The sequence below is a fragment of the Hyaena hyaena genome, unplaced genomic scaffold (genome assembly GCF_003009895.1).
Source record: "Hyaena hyaena isolate Hyena2069 unplaced genomic scaffold, ASM300989v1 scaffold_168, whole genome shotgun sequence".
Taxonomy (NCBI): Eukaryota; Metazoa; Chordata; class Mammalia; order Carnivora; family Hyaenidae; genus Hyaena; species Hyaena hyaena.
The window spans coordinates 2,905,008-2,925,610 of record NW_024080800.1 but is presented as its reverse complement, the minus strand read 5'-3'; the positions used below and the strand labels follow the sequence as shown (position 1 = coordinate 2,925,610).

Below are 20,603 nucleotides of genomic sequence, written 5' to 3'. Positions count from 1 at the left end.
AGCTCTTTCTCAGAGCTCTTAACACAGCCTTCCTTATTAAAATACTATCCACTGAAAATCCCTTCTTCTCCTTCTTAGGCTTCCTGGATGCCCAAAAGAACAGGCCTATTGGAAAGAAGGAAATGATTCAAAGGTCTAAACGGTAAGGCCAAAAGAGTAAGAGTAATTATTTAAAAGTACATATCAGGCCAAGCGATCAGGAGCTGTGGCTTGCCACCAGAATGAAAGCATTATGCTCAAGTTAAAGCATTATGAGGGGTCACCTGGGAGGCTCAGTCACTTATGTGTCCAACCCTTGATTCTGGGTCAGGTCATGATCTCATGGTTGTGAGATTGAGCCCCAAGTCAGGCTCTACACTGAGTGTGGAGCTTCTCTCTCCCTCTCCCTCTGCCCCTTTCCCACCATGTGCATGAACACTCTCCCTCTCTCAAAAAAAAAAAAAAAGAGAGAGAGAGAAAATTAGTTGTGAAAGTAGGTTCCCACCTAAGGCACTATCTATGGCATAGATAGCAGATAGGTATGGATGAGTCAGATACAAAAGATACAAAGAATCCCCACTAATTTCCATGCCTTAATCAGGCTTGTCCTTGTTAGAAACCCAAATATAAATAATCTAAAATGTAACATATGAATATTTTAAAATCAAATATTTAAAAAGTATTTATGTACTTTTTAAAGTACTATATATACTTTTATATGCATACAATTATCTCTGAAAGGATACCAAAAAACTGGTATTAGTGGTTGCCTTTAGGAAAAAGAACTGAGTTACTGGTATACAGAGGTAAGACAAAGACTAATTTTTTGCCTTTTTATACTTGTTGAATTTTGTGCATGCATTGGCAAATAATTAGAGATATGCTTATATTCCATGGTAATGCCATCGATTTAATTGACATAGCATTGTATACGTTTAAAGTATGTAATGTGATGATCTGATGCATGTATATATGGCAGTATGTTCACCATGCAAAGGTTGGTTAACACATCATCCACCACATATAATTCCATTTTGGTGGTGGTGGTGGTGGTGGCAGTGTTCTTATTGTTATGGTGAGAACATTAAAGGTCTGCTCTCATAGCAGCACTAAAGTACACAATACAGCGTTGCTAACTAGAGTCCCCCTGCTGTACCTTAGATCTCCAGAACTCCTCTTATAACTGAAAGTTTGTACCCTTTAACTAACATCTCCTCATTCCCTGGCCCCCAGCCCCTGGCAGCCACCATCCTCGTCTGTATTTCAGTGAGCTTGATGTTTTAGATTCCACATGTTAAGTGAAATCACACAGTTTTGTCTTTCTCTATTTCACTTAGCATAGTGTCCTCAAGATCCATCTATGTTGTTGCAAATGTCCTTCTTTTTTATGACTGAGTAATAATATAATAATATATTACATTTTCTTTATCCATTTGTCTATTGATGGACACTTAGGTTGCTTATGGTCCTTGTATTTTTAATTGTTCAAGGAACCACCATACCATTTGCCATACTGGCTGCACCAATTTACATTTCCACCCTCACCAACATATGATATCTCTTGCCTTTTTTAATAATAATCATTCTAACAGGTGTGAGGTGATACCACATTGTGGTTTTCATCAACAGTGACTTTTAAAAATGTATATTTATTCCTCTTGGTCTCATTCCTGACCTTCCAGTGCTGTGTTTTCACAGCATTAATTTCCTGTTGGAATTAAGTTAGTGATCATCTCCACCAAGTGTGGCCCACTCCCACACTTGCTTGGGCCAGCCACTCTTCCAGCTAGAAAGCTGGCGAGCAGTCACCTCTGCCCATGTCACCACCGCTCCACAGGCAGCCCATTAGCACATCCTGGAGGCCTGGCTTGTTGTTCTGGGACCTGCTCTGGCCTCTGCTCTCTGGGGACTGCTGTTCTTCCTACTTCTGCTCTGCTCCTCTGAGTTTTTCTCACTTATTTTCCACAGAGCCTCTACATCACTTTCAATGATATTTTTTCAAATTATAGAAAACTTTGGAAAGTATAGAGAAAATTAGAAGAAAGTAAATATCACTAACAATCCTTCCATCTAAACTGAACTGACTCTAGTCCTATTTCTGGCAGTAATGGGAGTTTTGCAGAAACCTGTGTTAACACACTAGTTTTTCCTCAAATTGTCGCTCATACTATACATACAGATTTGTAGCCTACTCTATTTTGTAAAACATCATATTGTGAACATTTTCCCATATCATTAAAATTTTTTTGATACATCTTTTTTATGCTTTGTAATAATTCCATTATATTCCATAGTCTATTTAACTGTACTTTTGTTACAAATTCACATTATTTCCAATTAGAGTATATTTATCAAATAGATGTTCAATCATGTTCCTCTCTACTTAAAATCAGTGGCACCCAGGAGCGCCTGGGTAGCAGAGTCAGTTAATGTCCAACTCTTGATTTTGGCTCAGGTCACGATCTTAATGGTTTGTGGGATCGAGCCCCACGTCAGGCTCCGTACTGACAGCACAGAGCCTGCTTGGGATTCTCTTTCTCCCTCTCTCTTTGCCCCTCCCCTGCTCTTATTTTCTCTCAAAATAACTAAATAAAACTTAAAATCTGTGGCCCCCAGTCCCTGATAGGACAGAGCCCAAGGTTTTCACATGGCTACAAGACACTCCACAGCCCACCTCCCCTCACCTCACCTGCTTCCCATCTGCTCCCCTGCATGCCTCTCTGTGAGGCCTTGACTCCTTACCAATATTCCCTTCTCCTCCTGTCCTTTCTCTGCTCCCATCTTTAAGACCCACCTTTCATTTATTGGAACTCTGTGTAACATTCTGTACATGGACCATTATTGTACTTTTGTTTACCATTGTTTCTTGTGTGTTTAAAAATTTACTAGTTAATACATGTTTGTTATCTCATATTGAAACTGTACATTTTTGCATGTAGAGTAAAAACTTATCTCCCCCCTTTTATCCCACTCCTTTCTCAAGAACAAGTAACCCCTATAAGCAGGATTTCTTAACGTTTTTATTCATCTGTTCCCCTCCCAGATCATGAGCACCCCAAGCCAGGGTTCTTTGTGTCCAGGTGTCTAACAGGAAGCAGGCCCACAAGGCTGAGTGTCCTGAAAGCAGCAGAACTTAGGGAGATGGGGGAGAAGAGATCATGTCCCTCTGTGGTCGGGTAAACTCACTGCTTTTTATCTTCTCACTGGCACCATTCCTAAGGATTTATGAGCAGCTTCCAGAAGTGCAGAGAAAGAAAGAAGAGGAGAAGAGAAGATTGGAATATAAGTCATACCGGCTACGAGCTCAACTATTCAAGAAGGTCAGTCAGTCCCTGAGCAACATCCATCAAGTGTATCAGGGGAAAGAGAAATTGAGAGAAACAAATCTGACCTGTTGGAATTAAGCACATCTGGGGAGTAGCCTTAAGCTTGTAATGCATTGTACCACTGCTGAAGTTTGGAAGATAAAGACACCTGTGACTAGACATCAAACCTAAAAATCTAAAAAGGCAAATCTAAAAAAGGCACCTTCCAGGCATACATTTGGAACAAAACTAAATTCTATACTTAGGAGTCATGGTGGATATGTTCAAATCTATCAGAATTGTTGAATTTTCATTTTAGAATCCCCAGTGATAGTTTTGTGTCCCTTATTGGTAAATCACATACCTCAAGAGCTTGTAAAATAAACTGGACAATGTCCGAGTGTGGCATAAGAGTTGACAGCCTGGGGAGTCAGAGCCTGGAAGCCACTACCATTTCCTGCCTGTGGCCCCAGTGGAATCAGTGGTACTGCAAGTCCCAGACCCTCAGAGGCGGGGGGACTTGCTACCAATATATTCCTTGAAAAGCCAGTCGGGCTTCCATGCCTGAAGGTCTGTATCCTTCACTGTTCTCATTTCCTTCCCAACCACTTCACTTCACCGCCAGAGGACTCTGAAAGTCAGAATACAAAAGACGAGTTTATGCCAGACCGATGTGGGATTGGAGAACTGCTTCTGGAGCACACCCGGAGCTGGGCCAGGCCAGGCCCCTTGAGGAGGGGGCCCCCAGGCACCACATGGCCCAGCCAGTGTGTCAACGTCACAGGCCAGGCCTCTCATTGTGCTTGTATGTTTGAACTGATAGATGAATGAGTCTATCCAGATCATAAATGTATTTATATATTGATATAGACATAATAGATAAATGATTTTATAGATCATGTTTCCTAACCACTTCAAGAAGAATTTTTTGCATAACTACCATGGTTTGTGTAGCTGGGGAAGATAAATGAGATTTGGGTAGAACCTCACTGGTCTCTTCAGCAGCATGTCTGGGGTGGCTGTCTGCCTCTGATGGCAAGAGTAACTTCTTTCCTGTCTTTCTTTTCTTCCACAGAAAGTGACCAATCAGCTCTTGGGGAGAAAAGTTCCCTGGAACTGACATAAGAATATTTTCCTCAGAGCGTTGGAATTCTATTTTATCAACCTGGAGAAGCACAGTCCTTACTTTTATGAGTCTGGTTTAATAAAACTTAACTCTTTTTCCATGTGTAATTTAGAAGTAGTAGCAGTGGTAACTAGGATTATGGATGGTTTGGGAGCAATATGTTGTCCACAGCGGCCTTGCCCACAGGGTGTTTGTCACATGGTATCATTTCTGAATTCTAGCCACGAGTGAGTCCCCTTTTGTATGTTTTTATACTTTTAGAAAATAAATAACTTCTGATTGAGTCATAGTAAAGCAAGCAGCAAAGAGTCATTTCTTTACCATTTAGAGATATGCAGGGAGCTAGGCAGTGTCTCTCCTGAGGTAGATGGGAGTCTCGATCTAAAAGCATCAGTCGGGCGCCTGGGTGGCTTAGTTGGTTGAGCATCCGACTTTCACTTAGGTCATGATCTCGCGATTCGTGGGTTCAAGCCCCGCGTCGGGCTCTGTGCTGACTGCCAGCTCGGAGCCTGGAGCCTGTTTCAGTCTGTGACTCCCTCTCTCTCTAACCCTCCCCTGCTCACGCTGTCTCTCTCTCTCTCCTAGAAATAAATAAAACATTTAAAAAAAATAAAAATAAATAAAATAAAAGCATCAGTCAAAGGGCGCCTGAGTGGCTCAGTCAGTTAAGCCTCTGACTTCAGCTCAGATCATGATCTCGTGGCCTGTGAGTTCGAACCCCACATCAGGCTGTGTGCTGACAGCTAAGAGCCTGGAGTCTGTTTTAGATTCTGTATCTTCCTCTCTTCTCTGACCCTCCCCAACTCATACTCTGTCTCTGTCTCTCAAAAATAAACATTAAAAAAATAATAAATAAACAAACACAAACAAAAGCATCAGTCAAGGGAAATGAGCCCTGGGCATGAAATGTAGCCTGTCTTTACAGACACAGCAGGATGTGACAAGAGCTCTGCCATGGGCTTTGTGGAAAGGGTGTCTGGTTAGGGTACTTGCTCGGGATGCCCAGACACTCCCAGCGGATCAGGCACCTCAGGTCCAAAGCCATCTCTTTGCCTCATTCCAACTTCCCAGTGGCCTCTAGCCTTGGGTGGATTTTCCTCCAGCTCCAGCCACCCTCTTTTCAGGATTGAAGCCTCGGAATGTTTATCATCACACATGGAACCAACATTAATAACCTGGATCACCACTTCTGAAAAGCGTGAGTTAGTAAGTGTGATAGTGTACATAAAGCATTTAATTTAATTTAATTTAATCTAATCCTATAGCCTGGAATTACAGCTAAGGCTGGAGTTGAGGGGGAGAAGGTACTAATCGGCCTCATTCTAAGTTCAGGGAAGTCCTAGTAGGGCAGGAAGGGGCCAGCTGCCACCGAGGCTGAAGTAAAAAGCAGACCCTGCCACCAAGCACAGCTCAAATGGCGCCACCAAGGCCCCCTTCTTAACCCAGAAGGAGGCGATGAAGGAGGCTCAAGGTATTTAAGCTCTCTGGGCCAGTTTACCTGTAAAATGAGAGAGTTAATAACCTTTAAGCTCCCTCTCAGCCCTCAAATGTTATGGCTGTTTTAGGTCTTGTTGGAAGTTATTCAGAATATAAACAGAAAGTGATAGTTGTCTGGAAACCTGGGCCTGCAGGGCAGGATGGAGCCTGCTTAGAAAAAATGAGTGGGATTCTCTTAAGGCTGTGGCTGTGTCATCCAGGTGCCTGCCTAGAGCATTTAGGTTCAGGGCCTGGGAAGCCACAGGTGGCAGCTGGCTGCCAGCTCCTCACCCACTGCCCCCAACCCAGCACCAGAAGACACCTGCGTGGAAATGCTACTACAGGTGCCCTGGGGAGAGCCTGTTAGCATCTCCACTAGGTTCCACAGACTTGCTTTCACATTAGAACAGTAGTTCCCAGGCCACCAGGCCCTGCATGGGGCAGGGGTGCTGAGATTTCTCCCAACTGCAGTTTCCCTTGCCTGAGTTCCTGTAGAACCCAAACATTGGCCTCATAGGTAATCCTGGTGCCTCTCCCAGAATCTGTTCTGCCCCCAAAGCTCAGGGTGGTCCCCGCCCCCATTCTGGCCTCATCAGTCCAGGCTGAGCACCTGATAGAGGCCAGAGTCATTACCTCGTGCTGCCACACCTATGGCCATGCTCTCCTCCTACCCTCCACCAGCTGTCCACATGCCAGCCGCCCCATACCAGGAACTTGTTCTGAAAGTGCTTTTTTCCCATGCCTAGCAGGACATTGAGCCTCTTGTTTTGTTCCTTCTTCTTGCATAGGTACAAGGCCAGGCCCAGGTTGAACTATTGCCCCAGCTCTGACCTGTCATGGGGATTCATTCTTGAGTTGCTTCTTCCTAGATCTGGTTCACACCTAACCTGAGAACCCACTTGCCCTCCTTCCTATAGGGTAAGCCTCCTCAACCACTTCTGTCTTCTGAGGGCAGTTTCTGTTGCTGCCCTCCCTGAGCAGAGGCTTCTGGTGACCATCAGCACATGCAGTGCAGGGTGATAGAGTGTATGGAGAAGACAGAATGTTTTACCTATAAATCATAATGCATTTTGTGTCCCAAATGATTAGTTAGGCCATGCTGAACTGTTAACATGATCTTCATCTTTACCTGTTGGGGACACACAACTGGCTGTACAAATATGATAAATTGCTTGATTTGATTATTAATTGGAAATGCACATTATTAGCAGAATACTCCATGCAAGCCTCTTGTGTGTATGTATGCAGCTCCTAAATCTGGTCCTCAGAAAACACTTGTGCATCTTCTGTCCCAGCAAACTCTGGGAATGCAGACCAACCCCAGAGCCTTAGCTACACTAGGCCCCACATCCACCCTCTGAATTTCTATGGTGTGAGTCAGTCCCCTGACTCTCTACCTACAGGGCATGATATCAGCCTGTCCAAGTGGCGAAGGCCTGCCTAGATCTGGAATCCTATGCACCTGCATTGTAATTCCTTTCTGAAATGGCCTTTTTCCTATGGGGCACTACTGCCGCAGGCCAAGTCACCTAGAGCTATGGTTAGAGAAGGCCCATAGAAGAGAGCAGATACCTGAAGTTTCCTCTCCAGCTAACATCTCCCCTCTGGGGGCATCTTAACTCACTGGGGTGGGAACCAGAGCAGAGGGGCACTGGCTACTTTTAACAGATGCCCAATGAGTAGAGAAGTGCCCATGGGAAAAAGCATGCACCCTCATGGCTTTGTGGATCTAGGAAACAGGAGGGCAGAGCACCCTCATGAAGGATGGGGCCCTGATCCTACCAGCTCCGCTGCTCTCCCCGCCCAATCCAACAGGGAAGTGGCCAAGCCTGAAACTGCTCTGCTGCTCTCCTGGCTCCATTCCTAGCTGGGAAGGACCTGGCCTGCAGGTTTATATTTCCGGCGGTATCAATAAAGCCTGCAGACTAAGATCTGGTAAGGAGGTGGGGCTTGGGACATAGAACATGGCCCACCTTGGCTACGCCCATGGCACAAGGAGATGGGACCCAAGAGCGATTTGAAACATTTGGTTCCAGAAGGAGCTGGGACGCCGCCATTTTTCTCCCCACAACCATCAGGGTGGGACCTCAGGGAGCAGCCTGGAGGGACGGGTGACGCAGTGGAGGCTAAGACCCTCCTACACCAAACCACACCCATCCCCGCTAGAGAGCTGCTTGCTTTTTTTACCAGAGCCTGGGGCAAGACCAGCATGGATGTACAGCCGTGATTAATTCTAGATCACCTCTTTCTATTCAAATATATTTTCTCTTGTCTCACTTGTATCCCTCTCCTCTGCTGGACTGGGCACTCTGGTCATTGGTTTGCTTAAACAGTCACATGTAATCCATTCTCTAGATGTATATTCTATACCTCCACAGCTACCTCTCTCTCTCTCTCTCTCTCTCTCTGGAGTAATCAGACTATATAGTTTCTCTGAGTAACATTATCTTTGTTTCTTTCTCCTCGCCTCCTACCATATTCTCCTCTTTCTCTCTCTAAATTAAGCCTCTTAGTCTCTCTGCCTGGTCACTGTCCAATTTCGCTTTCTCCTCACCCCTGTCATTTCTCTCTTTGTATAAGCTCTTCAATCAGCACTGGCATACGCCCTGCTCTTTATTTGTAGCTGAAAATTCTGGTTTTATGCTTTTAGACTGTCCTTTGTCTTTTGGGTTTTTTCTTTTCTTTCTTTTTTTTTTTTTTCCACCTTTTTTTTTTTCTTTTTCCCTTTTGGTTTGCTTGTTTGTTGGATTTGTCTGTGCGTTTGCATATCTTTGTCCTCTGTGTGTTTGTCTGTCTGTTTTCTTTCCCAGGGCTACTTTAAGAAACAAGCCAGGGGTGCCTGGGTGGCTTAGTCGGTTAAGCATCTGACTTCGGCTCAGGTCATGATCTCATGGTTCATGGGTTCGAGCCCCACATCAGGCTCTGTGCTGGCAGCTAGCTCAGAGCCTGGAGCCTGCGTCAGATTCTGTCTCTCTCTCTCTGTCTCTCTGACCCTCCCCTGCTCTCACTGTCTCTCTCTCTCTCTCTCTCTCTCTCTCTGTCTCTCAGAAATTTTTTTAAAAATTTTAAATTAAAAAAGAAGTCAAAGTACACATGGTATAAAGTCCCAAATACCACTACAAGTAGGGAAATAAAATAACCAAAGTCTCAGCAAGAGAGACCAAGAGACACCATTTAAAGAACACTTCCTGAAGGGGCAGGCCCTGGACAATCAATGAGCCTTCTTTAATAGAGCAGTACTCGTAGGTGCAGAGCACATAACAAGCTTTTAAAACTAACAAGAGACCGAAAGCTAGCCAAAATGATGAAACGGAAGAACTCTCCGCTAAAGAAATTCCAGGAAGAACTGACAGCTAAAGAACTGCTCAAAACGGATATAAGCAACATAACTGTACAAGAATTTAGAACAATAGTATAAAAATAATTGGTGGGCTTGAAAAAGGCATGGAAGACATCAGAGAAGCTATTGTTACAAAGACTATGGAGCTTAAAAATAGTTGTGATGAATTTAAAAATGCTATAAATGAGGTGCATGATAAAATAGAGGCGTCCAATGCACAGACTGAAGAGGCAGAGAGGATAATAGGTGAATTAGAAGACACAATTATAGAAAAAGAGGAAGCCAAGTATAAGAGAAATAAACCGATCCAGGAGCACAAAAGGAGAGTTCGAGAGCTCAGTATTACAGTCAAATGGAACAATATCTGTGTCATAGGAATTCCAGTAGAGGAAGAGAGAGGGAAAGGTGCTGAAGGAGTCCTTGAACAAATTATAGCAAAGAACTTCCCCAATCGGGGGAAGGAAACAGACATTGAAATCCAAGAGGCACAGAGAACTCCCCTCAGATGTAACTTGAATCGGTCTTCTGCACAACATATCATAGTGAGACTGGCAAAATATAAGGACAAAGAATTTTGAAAGCAGCTAGGAATAAAATGACCCTAACATACAAAGGAAGACCTATCAGAGTAGTTACAGACCTATCTACTGAAACTTGGCAGGGCAGAAAGGAATGGCAAGGAATCTTCAATGTGATGAACAGAAAAAATAATGCAGCCAAGAATCCTCTATCCAGCAAGTCTGTCATTCAGAATAGAAGGAGAGTTATAAGTCTTTCCAAATAAATAATAATTTAAAGAATTCTTCACCACTAAACCAGTTTTACAAGAAATCCTTAGGGGGTTTCTATGAGGAAAATGTTGCAAGGAACACAAGGTACCAGAGACACCACCACAAGCATGAATCCTACAGAGAACACAATGACTAAACCCATATTTTTCAATCATAACACTGCATGTAAATGGACTAAATTCTCCAATCAAAAGACATAGGGTAGCAGAATGGATAAAAAGAATAAAATCCATCTATTTGCTGTCTATAAGAGACTCATTTTACACCTGAGGACACCTTCAGATTGAAAGTAAGGGGATGGAGAAATATCTATCATGCTACTGGAAGTCAAAAGAAAGCCGGAGTAGCTATACTTATATCAGACAAACTGGACTTTAAAGGCAGTAACAAGGGATGAAGAAGGGCATTATATAATAATTACAGAGTCTATCAGGAAGAGCTAACATTATAAATGTCTCCGCACCAAATACAGAAGCACCCAAATTCATAAAACAATTAATCACAATCAATCTTATGGATAAGAATGTGCTAATAGCAGGGGACTTTAATACTCCACTTACAGCAATGGATAGATCAACTAAACAGAAAATCACTAAAGAAACAGTGGACTTGAATGACACATTGGACCAGATGGATCTGACAGATATATTTAGAACTCTACATCCTGAGGCTATGGAATTCACTTTCTTCTCAAGTGCACATGGCACATTCTCCAAGATAGGTCACATACTGAGTCATAAGCCTTCAGTAAATATAAAAGAATTGAGATTGGGGCACCTGGGTGGCTCAGTCGGTTGAGTGTCCAACTTTGGCTCAGGTCATTTTCTCACAGTTCTTGGGTTCAAGCCCCGCGTCGGACTCTGTGCTGACAGCTCGGAGCCTGGAGCCTGTCTTCGGATTCTGTGACTCCCTCTCTCTCTAACTCTCCCCTGCTCACACAGTCTCTATCTCTCTCAAAAATAAATAAAACATTTTAAAAAAAGAATTGAGATTATACCATGCACATTTTCATATCTCATTGCTATGAAACTTGAAATCAATCACAGGGAAAAGTCTGGAGAACCTCCAAAAACATGGAGGTTAAAGAACACCCTTCTAAAGAACGAATGGGCCAATCAGGCAATTGGAGAAGAAATTTAAAAATATATGGAAACAAATGAAAATGAAAGTACAACAATCCAAACTCTATGGGATGCAGCAAAGGCAGTCCTAAAAGGAAAGTACATTGCACTCCAGGCCTATTTCAAGAAATTAGAAAAAGTGCAAATATAAAATCTAACAGGACACCTAAAGTAACTAGAGGGAGAGAAACAAGAGCACCCCAAACCCAGTAGGAGAAGAGAAATAATAAAAATCAGTGTGGAAATAAACAATGTAGAATCTAATAAAACAGTTGAACAGATCAATGAAACCAAGAGTTGGTTTCTTGGAAAAATAAACAAAATTGACAAACCTCTAGCCAAGCTTCTCAAAAAGAAAAGAGAGAGCACCCAAATAGACAAAATCAAGAATGAAAATGGACTTATTACATTCAACCCCTCAGAAATATAAGCAATTATCAGGGAATAGTATGAAAGATTATATGCCAACAAACTGGACAACTTAGAAGAAATGGACAAATTCCTAAACGCACACCCACTACCAAAATTCACATGGAAAGACATAGAAAATCTGAACAGACCTATAACTAGTGAAGAAATTGAATCAGTTATCAAAAATTTCCCAACAAATTAGAGCCCTGGGCCAGATGGCTTCCCTGGGGAATTCTACCAGACATTTAAATCAGAGTTAATACCCATCCTTCTTATGCTATTCCAAAACATAGAAATGTGAGTTTTCCTTCTGGACCCATTCTACGAAGCCAGCATCACTTTGATTTCCAAGCCAGAGAGAGACCCAGCAAAAAAAGAGAACTACAGGCCAATATCCTTGGTGAATACAGATGCAAAAATCCTCAACAGGATACTTGCAAATCGAATGCAACAGCACATAAAAAGAATTATCCACTATGATCAAATGGGATTCATTCCTGGGTTACAGGGCTGGTTCAATATTCACAAATCAATCAGTGTGATACATCACATCAACAAAAGAAAAGATAAAAACCATATGATCCTGTCGATAGATGCAGAAAAAGCATTTGACAAAATACAGCATCCCTTCTTAATAAAGACTCTAGAGAAAGTCGGGATAGAAGGAACTTACTTAAACCTCATAATAGCCATCTATGAGAAGCCCTCAGCTAACCTCATCCTCAATGGGGAAAAACTGAGAGCTTTCCCCCTGAGATCAGGAGCACAACAGGGATGTCCACTCTCAGCACTGTTGTTTAACATAGTGCTGGAAGTCCTAGCATCAGCCATCAGACAACAGAAGGAGATCAAAGGCATCAGAATTGGCAAAGAAGAAGTCAAGCTTTCACTTTTCTCAGACGACATGATATTCTACATAGAAAACCCGACAGACTCCACCAGAAGCCTACTAGAACTGATCCATGAATTCAGTAAAGTTGCAGGATACAAAATCAATGTACAGAAATCGGTTGCATTTTTATACACCAATAATGAAGCAACAGAAAGAGAAGTCAAGAAACTGATCCCATACACAATTGCACAAAAAAAACATAAAATGCCTAGGAATAAACCTAACCAAGGATACAAGAGATCTGTTTGATGAAAATTATAGAAAACTTATGAAGGAAATTGAAGAAGACATAAAGAAATGGAAAAACATTCTATGCTCATGGATCGAAAGAATAAATATTATTAAAATGTCATTACTACCCAAAGCAATTTACACATTCAATGCAGTCCCAATCAAAATTATACTGGCATTCTTCTCAAAGCTAGAACAAACTATCCTAAAATTTGTATGGAACCACAAAAGACCCCGAATAGCCAAAGTAATATTGAATAAGTAAACCAATACGGGAGTCATCACCATCCCAGTCTTTATCCTCTACTACAATGTTGTTATCATCAAGACAGTATGGTGTTGGCACAAAAACAGACACAGACCAATGGAACAGAATAAAGAACTCAGAATTGGACCCACACATGTATGGCCAACTAATCTTTGACAAAGCAGCAAAGAGTATCCAATGGAAAAAAGACAACCTCTTTAATAGATGGCGCTGGGAAAACTGGACAGCAACATGCAGAAAAATAAAACTAGATCACTTTCTCACACCATACACAAAAATAAACTCCAAATGGATAAAGGACCTGAATATGAGACAGGAAACCATCAAAACCCTAGAGGAGAAAGCAGACAACAACCTCCTTGACCTCTACCGCAGCACTTTCTTACTTGACACATCCCCAAAGGCAAGGGAATCGAGCAAAAATGAACTTTTGGGACCTCATCAAGATCAAAAGCTTCTGCACGGCAAAGGAAACAATCCATAAAACTAATAGGCAGTCGAAGGAATGGGAAAAGATAGTTGCAAATGACATATCAAATAAAGGGCTAGTATCCAAAATCTATAAGGAACTCACCAAACTCCACACCCGAAAAACAAATAATCCAGTGAAGGAATGGACAGAAGACATGAACAGACACTTCTCCAAAGAGGACATCCAGATGGCCAACAGACACATGAAACTATGCTCAGTGTCCCTTATCATCAAGGAAATACAGATCAAAACCACACTGAGCTATTACCTCACACCGGTCAGAGTGGCTAAAATGAACAAATCAGGAGACTCTAGATGCTGGCAAGGATGTGGAGAAATGGGCACCTTCCTGCACTGTTGGTGGGAATGTAAACTGGTGCAGCCCCTCTGGAAAACAGTGTGGAGGTTCCTCAAAAAATTAACACTAGAACTCCCCTATGACCCAGCAATAGCACTGCTAGGAATTTACCCAAGGGATCCAGGATTGCTGGTGCACAGGGGCACATGTACCCCAATGTTCATAGCAGCACTCTCAACAATAGCCAAATCATGGAAAGAGCCTCAGTGTCCATCAACTGATGAATGGATCAAGGAGATGTGGTTTATCTATACAATGGAATACTGCATGGCAATGAGGAAGAATGAAATCTGGCCATGTGTAGCAACATGGATGGATCTTGAGGGTGTTATGCTGAGCGAAATAAGTCAGGCAGAGAAGGACAGATACCATATGTTTTCACGTATTGGTGGGTTAGGAGGAACTTAACAGAGAACCATGGGTGAAGAGAAGGAAAAAATAGTTGGGGAGAGGGAGGGAGGCAAGCCATGAGAGACTTTGAATGCAGAGAACAGAGAGCTGATGGGGTTTGGGGAAGAGGGGTAGGGGGTTGATGAGCATGGAGGAGGGCACTTGTGGGGATGAGCACTGGGTGTTATATGGAAACCAACTTGACAATAAACTAAGAAAAAAAATTCTGGAAATAGTGATGATAGTTGCACAACATTTTGAATATAGTTAATGCTACTGAACTACACATTTAAAAATTGTTAAAATGGCACTTGTGGGGATGAGCACTGAGTGTTATGTGGAAACTAATTTGACAATAAACTATTTGTAAAAAAAAAATTGTTAAAATGGTAACTTTTAAGTAATATATATTCTGTCACGATATTACAAATACAAGAAGAGGAGGAGGAAGAAGGCAGGCGGGAGCAGCAGGAGGGAACACGGGTTGGCCGACCTTCCCGCATGTACTCAACAGGCACACATGTGCATGCCAGGTAGAGGCCAAGTGTGTGCAGGAATACAAAAAAAAAAAAAGGCAAAATCAGAAAACAAATGTACTCTAGTTTGACCAAACTTGTGTCAGTAGCTCCACTGTTACATAAAAGGAAACCTTGATGTGCTTAAAATTTTGTCAAGTTCAGAATAAAACCTCTTCCTTCAAATTGAACAAATTACTTTGCTGAAAAAAGGTGAAGGGAAGTTTGGAGGCAGCATTCTAGGGTTTTTGGGTTTTTTTGTTTTGTTTTGTTTGTTTTGTTTTGTTTTTGACTCTTGGGTCCAAGTCACTAAGCTGTAAAACTATCTTGGACCACACCCTCCCTCCTTCCTACTTTCTGGAAACCTGTAGTCCCCCACACTTGCCCAAAGGGGCGCCTACACAAGTCACATATCTGCACTTTGCCATTCCCTGTAAGCCATGGCCTCGACTCTGTCTGTGTTCCCATGGACCCAGTTCAGGAAAAGCACTTTCCCCTCCTCCTCCTCCTCCTCCTCCACCTCCCCCTCCTCTTCCTGTTTCCCCTTCTTCTTCTCCCTCTCCTCCTTGCCCTCCTCCCCCTTCTTCTTCTCTGTCTCGCCAACAAAGCCAGCAGCATCATACATCTGCCAGAGTTCCAGGCCCATAGGCACTGGCTGTGACTTTTAGATTCCCCAGGAAAGTGTCAGCCATCAGCTCTTGCTCCAGCAGAAGGGCACATAGGTGTTCCCAAGGCTTCTCCAGCACTGGGCTTGGGGTTGCAGGTGGCTCCTTGCCCACCCTTTGCTTGGTTGGGGGCAGACTCACTGCTAGCGAGCCATAACTCCCATAATGACCTCTCAGCGTCTCTGCTCTCTCCATTCTTTTTTTTTTTGTATCTTCCCTTTGGGCTTTACAGCCATCTAAACTCTCCCTCTTTTCTTTTCTTTTTTTTTTTTAATCTCTAAAACTTTGTAGAAGTGAATTTCATATAACATAAACTTAAACATTTTAAAGTATACACTTTGGTGACATTTAGTACATCCACAGCGTTGCCCAACCACCAACTATATCGAGACTCAAAACATTTTCATTGCCCCAAAAGTCAGTGTGCATCCATTAAGCCCTCACTCTCCATTTCCTTTCCCCCACCCCTGCAAACCGCCTAAACTATCTTGGTAACCCCTTTGGAATATCCACATTTGGGTCTCAGATCTTATTTCTTATCTGTCATACTTGGTGCCTGGTCTCAAGCTCCAGTTTAACTTCCCATTACCCTTAGCCCACTATCTTGACCTAAATACCCTCCTTGTAATTAGCAAACACAGACACGTTCACTTGTATGGCTTTGGGCCCTTTAGCTGAACTCTGCAGAAAAGCACTGCTTAAAACTCCACTGACAGTGAGTGTGGATCCCGTCTGGGGAAGATGAGCAAAAGAGTATCATCCAGGGAGGGCCTGGCTTCTGTCTCTGGCTGTTTGAGCACCCTCTGTGAAACAGGCAATAGGGAGCAGAGGGGTCTCTTGACTTCCTCTGCCTGAGGTGAAGCCAGAGGCTCATAGGAGGGTAGCCGCCATACTGCATTTAGAAGAAAACTGACTAGAACTAATGCTGATGTGCTAATACCAATCTGGTGTGTGTAATAAGCTTTGTATTCGCACTTTGTTTTAACAGGCTTCCAGGCAATGTCCTACTGCTGATCGGGGAACCACCCTTTGAGTAGCAGGTACTAAACAGTAATAACTGCCAGCATAAGAGTAGGATGAACTGCTTCCTACCTGCTAAGAAGTTATCTCTGCAACCCAATTACCCCTGCCACTTGGCTGAAAAGTGGAGGAGCACTTTTCGACAAAGCACTTTTCAAACAAAAAGGATAGGTAGGAGAGGTGGAAGGCAGAGGGAAGCATGCATGGAGGCTTTAAGTCGAAAGACAGCTTTGGTTTGTTGAAAGAACTGGAAGAAGCTCAGTGTGGTTGGGACAGTGGTTGCAGGGAATTGGAGCAAGTGATGGGCAAGCTCCATTCCTGATTCCAGGAGCACAAGCCCTGTTCCTTCTGGGAGACCCTCCTCCAGTCTGCAGGGTGGGTGTCCTTTTGATGTTCTTTGTCCAGTACTTCCACCACCCCCCCACACTTATGGACGACATACGTGCACTTGCTCCCTCCTTGGTCTTTCAGCATCCATCCCCTGGCCTGTAAGCCCCTGGAGGACATGGACCATGTCTACCTTAGAGGAGCAAAACCATTTAATTGTCACGTAAGAAAACTTTCAAGGCATTGGGATTACTGTGGACCTCCCCCATCTCCAGTACCAGCTGGTGCCCACTTGGGAACTCCTCCTGAGGGGCTACTTGGCTGAGCCTAGGACAGCTGGTGAGGGCTGGTGTCCTCTTCCTACCTCTCAGAGAGGCTGGGCCCAGGCCCTGCCATTAACTAGAAGCTGGAACACAACTGGGAGGAAACAAACCTGATTTAGAACATGGGGCGGGGGGCACAGTGTAATAGGAGACCCGTGTGGTCCAGTCTTCTGAGAAGCACACAGGGAAGGTACAAAGGCAGCGGACCTGGAGGAGGTAGAATGCCTGGCAGAAGGGACTGAGGGTGACCCAACGCCAGGGAGGAAAGAGACCGAATGGAGGGCAACACAGTTGAGACCCCCCGGTCTTGGGCAATAAAACATGAGTGTTTGCAGCCGCTCCATTCATTTGATGGAGGGTCCCCAGTTAGGTGGAATGTTCCTGTAACAATGCCAGCTGGCAGATTCAGGCCTGATTTGTGGCCTGACTGACCCTTCACAGGAGATAAGCTATGAACAGACACCCTGCCAGAATGGGAGAGGCCTCCAAATACTGCTGTATCACAAGACCCAGATTGAAAGGGTGTCTGGACTTCCTGCATCATCAGAGGACTCACTGGCTCCTCAGACTCAGCTTCTGGGTCGGTGCCAGTGATGAGCTAGCTGGGCAAGGTGCACAGGGCTACATACACCAGCATGGGGCCTAAGCCCTACTTCGCCACTGTAGCATGGGCTGGGGGACACAAGGGTCATCCCTGAGGCTTCTGTGAAGATCTGGAGTCTTGGAGCACTTGGGGATAGGAGGCAGGGTCCCAGGTGTGGTAGGTCTGGGAAACAGCAATCGTGTTTCCTCTTCCCCAGACACCATTCCCAGCCTCCCTTCAGGCCTATTTGGGCCATGTGACGGGCCTGGCCAGTGGGCTGGTGGCTGCACCACCTCCAGGTCTAGCCCGTGTTAAAATCCCACTCTCTGTCCCGGGCTGCCTTCTTCCCTTTCAGTGGAGGCGGTGGGTGGGGGCCAAAGCAGGCTGATGGCACCGTGGGCCCCAGTCCTCCTCACAGAATTGTTCTTTCTCGGCCCTTTGCTGTGTGCCTGCAGCTCCACTCACTAAAGACACACGGTCCATTTCTCTCCCCAGGTCTGGGGTGTCATAGATGTGACCCCCAAGAAGCTTGCAAAAGCATTTGCCTTACTTTTTGCTCCTCTGCACTTACCTTAAAACCATGGCTGAACTCGCCTGTTGGAAAATGAGAGGGCCCAGTGGCCCTTTCACTCTGGCCAACCCCATGACATGTGAATTAGGCCATGTGAGACCAACAGAGCTGCCAGCCAAGTCCAACCTAAACTGCTGACCACGGATGCATGAACTAAAGACATGTTCATTGGCATTTGTTTATTTCATCAATTTGTTTTAATGCATTTCTTGTGGCACCAAGTAAATGAAAAAGTGGCAACCCAACAGACTGACCAGAACCGCCCACCGCCAACCCCGCTGGGTTCCCACGGGACTGAGCAGAAAGCTTTCGCTGTGCTGTCACAGCGGTTTGGTTGCTACTTCAGCAGAGCCAGCCGTCTTGTGACTAAGCCACAAGGAACCAGGTCATGGGCCTGGACACTGTGTCTCAGAAGCCCGATCAGAGGGGAGCCAGTAGACAAAGCTAATTACAGGAACAGCGATTAGCCTCCAGATCATGGAAGGGAAGAATTGGTGCCTTTTCTGGAAGCCCATGTGCTGGTAGAGGGCCAGGGCCGAGCGCTGCAGCATGCTGGTGGTGAGGATGACTTGGCTGTACCCCTGGTCCCGTGCGAACTGAAGGACAGTCCTGACCAGGGCTTTTGCTATCCCCTGGTTTCGGTGCTCTGAGGCCACACACAGATGAAGCAGCTCCAACTTCTCTTTCCGCAGGGTGGTGGACAGAGCACCCACCATGCCCACCACCTGCCCCTTAGCCTCAACCACCCAGAAGCAGGAGCCAGGCTCACCCAGGTAGAACTTGGTGATGTCAGACATGTCTGTGCGCAAAGACATGTCTATAAACTGGTTCCAGGGGCAGCTGGAGAGGAATCTCAGGGCAGCAAGGAGGGTGAGGCTGGCTACAAGGGCCATGAGCCAGGAGCCAGAGAGCAGGAAGATGGCAAGGGGCAGCCCAAGCAAGAGCACCAGGGTTCGGGGCAGCTTCAGGATGTGGTGGAAGGTGGTGAGGATGTGCTCATTCATTCCCTGGGAGAACAAGCCCAGGACCTGTGTGCGGTCGTTCTCCCGGTATTTGCGGATGTGATAAGGAGCCATGGAAGACTGCCGAGCCTGAAGTCCATGAGAGAGAGAGTGAGTGAGAGCTAGGTGTCCCTGCACACCTTCCGGGCCACCCTGGGGAAGAGAGAGGAAGTCAGGTGAGTGCCCATCTCTGCCACCTCCCAGGAGTGGGGGAGACCCTGCTCGAGGGCATTGCTTTCTGCTTTTGCCAAAGAGGATGTAGGCTACAGCCACTGGGAGAAAAGTATAGGGTCAGGACAATTTGCATATGATCCTGGCTCCCTCCCCTTCTAGCTGTGTGACCTTAGTGTTACCTAACTTCTCTGAACCCATCTTTTCATCTGTAGAACAGAGTCAAATAAAGGACCTGCCTTCTGGGATTGTTTTGAAGATTTAACAAAGTAGCATACAAAGCCCTGATACACAAAACACCCTTCTCTCCACCCTCTTTCCCCTTTTACTGGCTCACTTAGCTTGCTGGCACTTTGGGGCAGCACCATGCAGTAGGCAGACCATGTGTCCCCAGACCTTTGGCCCCTATCCAGGGACCATACACTGCAGGAATCCTGTGCTCCCAAGTTTCAACAAAGGCTCCTTCCCCCTTGACTGCAAATTTTTAGGCTGCTGAGGTCGTATAAGAATCAAACACCAAAAAAAGGGCAGCCTTGACATCCAGAGGAGAGTCTGGGGCTCCAGAACTCTCTCAAAACACTGTCCTTCTACCCGCGTCCTCTCACCTGCCGCCACAACAGCCTTGACCGTCCAGAGCAGCCTCAGGGTGGCCTCTGCCCTCAGCCTCTGCCTGGCACCCAGGAGAGACTTCCCAGGGCCTGCTCCACCACCGGGGACCAGCCCCTTCCTGGATGGCCACCTCATTGGCTGGCTCTTGCACCCGAGAGGCTGGGCTCTGACAAAGCAGAAGCCCATTCTCCACCACTCCTGTGATCACCAGAGGCTCAGCTGGGAGGGGGGAAGCAGAGCCTGGAACGGCTCAGGGGCCTGGCCCTTGCAGAAGGCCTACGCTCTTCCTCGCATGGTGGTGAAGGGCCAGAGCGTCTCCCAGCGGGCACCTTGATAACGCTCTGGTGTCCACTCTGGGCCCCTCCGCACAGCTCCTAGGAGCCTGGGGATCGCAGGCCTCACTGTGTGCGGGCATCATGGGCTAGAGTCCACGCTGAGCACACAAGGTGCTCTCTCCCTGCCTAGGCGTTACCTGGTCTGAGGAAAACGGACCATCTGTAGTTCCCTACACTCATCTCACTAAGCTCCACCTGCGTTTGTCCGTTCCTTCATTTGTTCGTTCGTTCATTCATTCCCAGTGCTATTATGTATGATGCAACTACTATGTGCCTGGCGTCCTTTTCGGCTGTGAGCGACACCGACACACAGCGATGGGCAC

General features: G+C 45.3%; 2 protein-coding genes across 2 annotated transcripts in view; one reads left to right on the top strand and one right to left on the bottom strand.

Moving 5' to 3' along the window:
• LOC120237013 (Alstrom syndrome protein 1-like) overlaps nucleotides 1-4,699 on the top strand; it is a gene marked incomplete at its 5' end in the record, with an annotated part of 56,254 nt that extends 51,555 nt beyond the window's left edge. The window contains 3 exons of the mRNA XM_039240140.1: nucleotides 79-142; nucleotides 3,200-3,299; nucleotides 4,360-4,699. Of these exons, the coding sequence (XP_039096071.1) occupies nucleotides 79-142; nucleotides 3,200-3,299; nucleotides 4,360-4,404 (209 nt within the window). The remainder of the gene's footprint in view (nucleotides 1-78; nucleotides 143-3,199; nucleotides 3,300-4,359) is intronic.
• Nucleotides 4,700-18,326: 13,627 nt separating this feature from the next.
• Nucleotides 18,327-19,356, bottom strand: NAT8 (N-acetyltransferase 8 (putative)). The gene has a single exon (XM_039240155.1). It carries the CDS (start codon nucleotides 19,238-19,240, stop codon nucleotides 18,551-18,553), a length of 690 nt encoding a protein of 229 aa, XP_039096086.1. The 5' UTR covers nucleotides 19,241-19,356; the 3' UTR covers nucleotides 18,327-18,550.
• Between the last annotated feature and the right edge of the window lie 1,247 nt (nucleotides 19,357-20,603).

Bases quoted from the DNA above. Each gene is read 5' to 3' on its own strand.
- NAT8 (XM_039240155.1), bottom strand. From the start codon at position 19,240: ATGGCTCCTTATCACATCCGCAAATACCGGGAGAACGACCGCACACAG.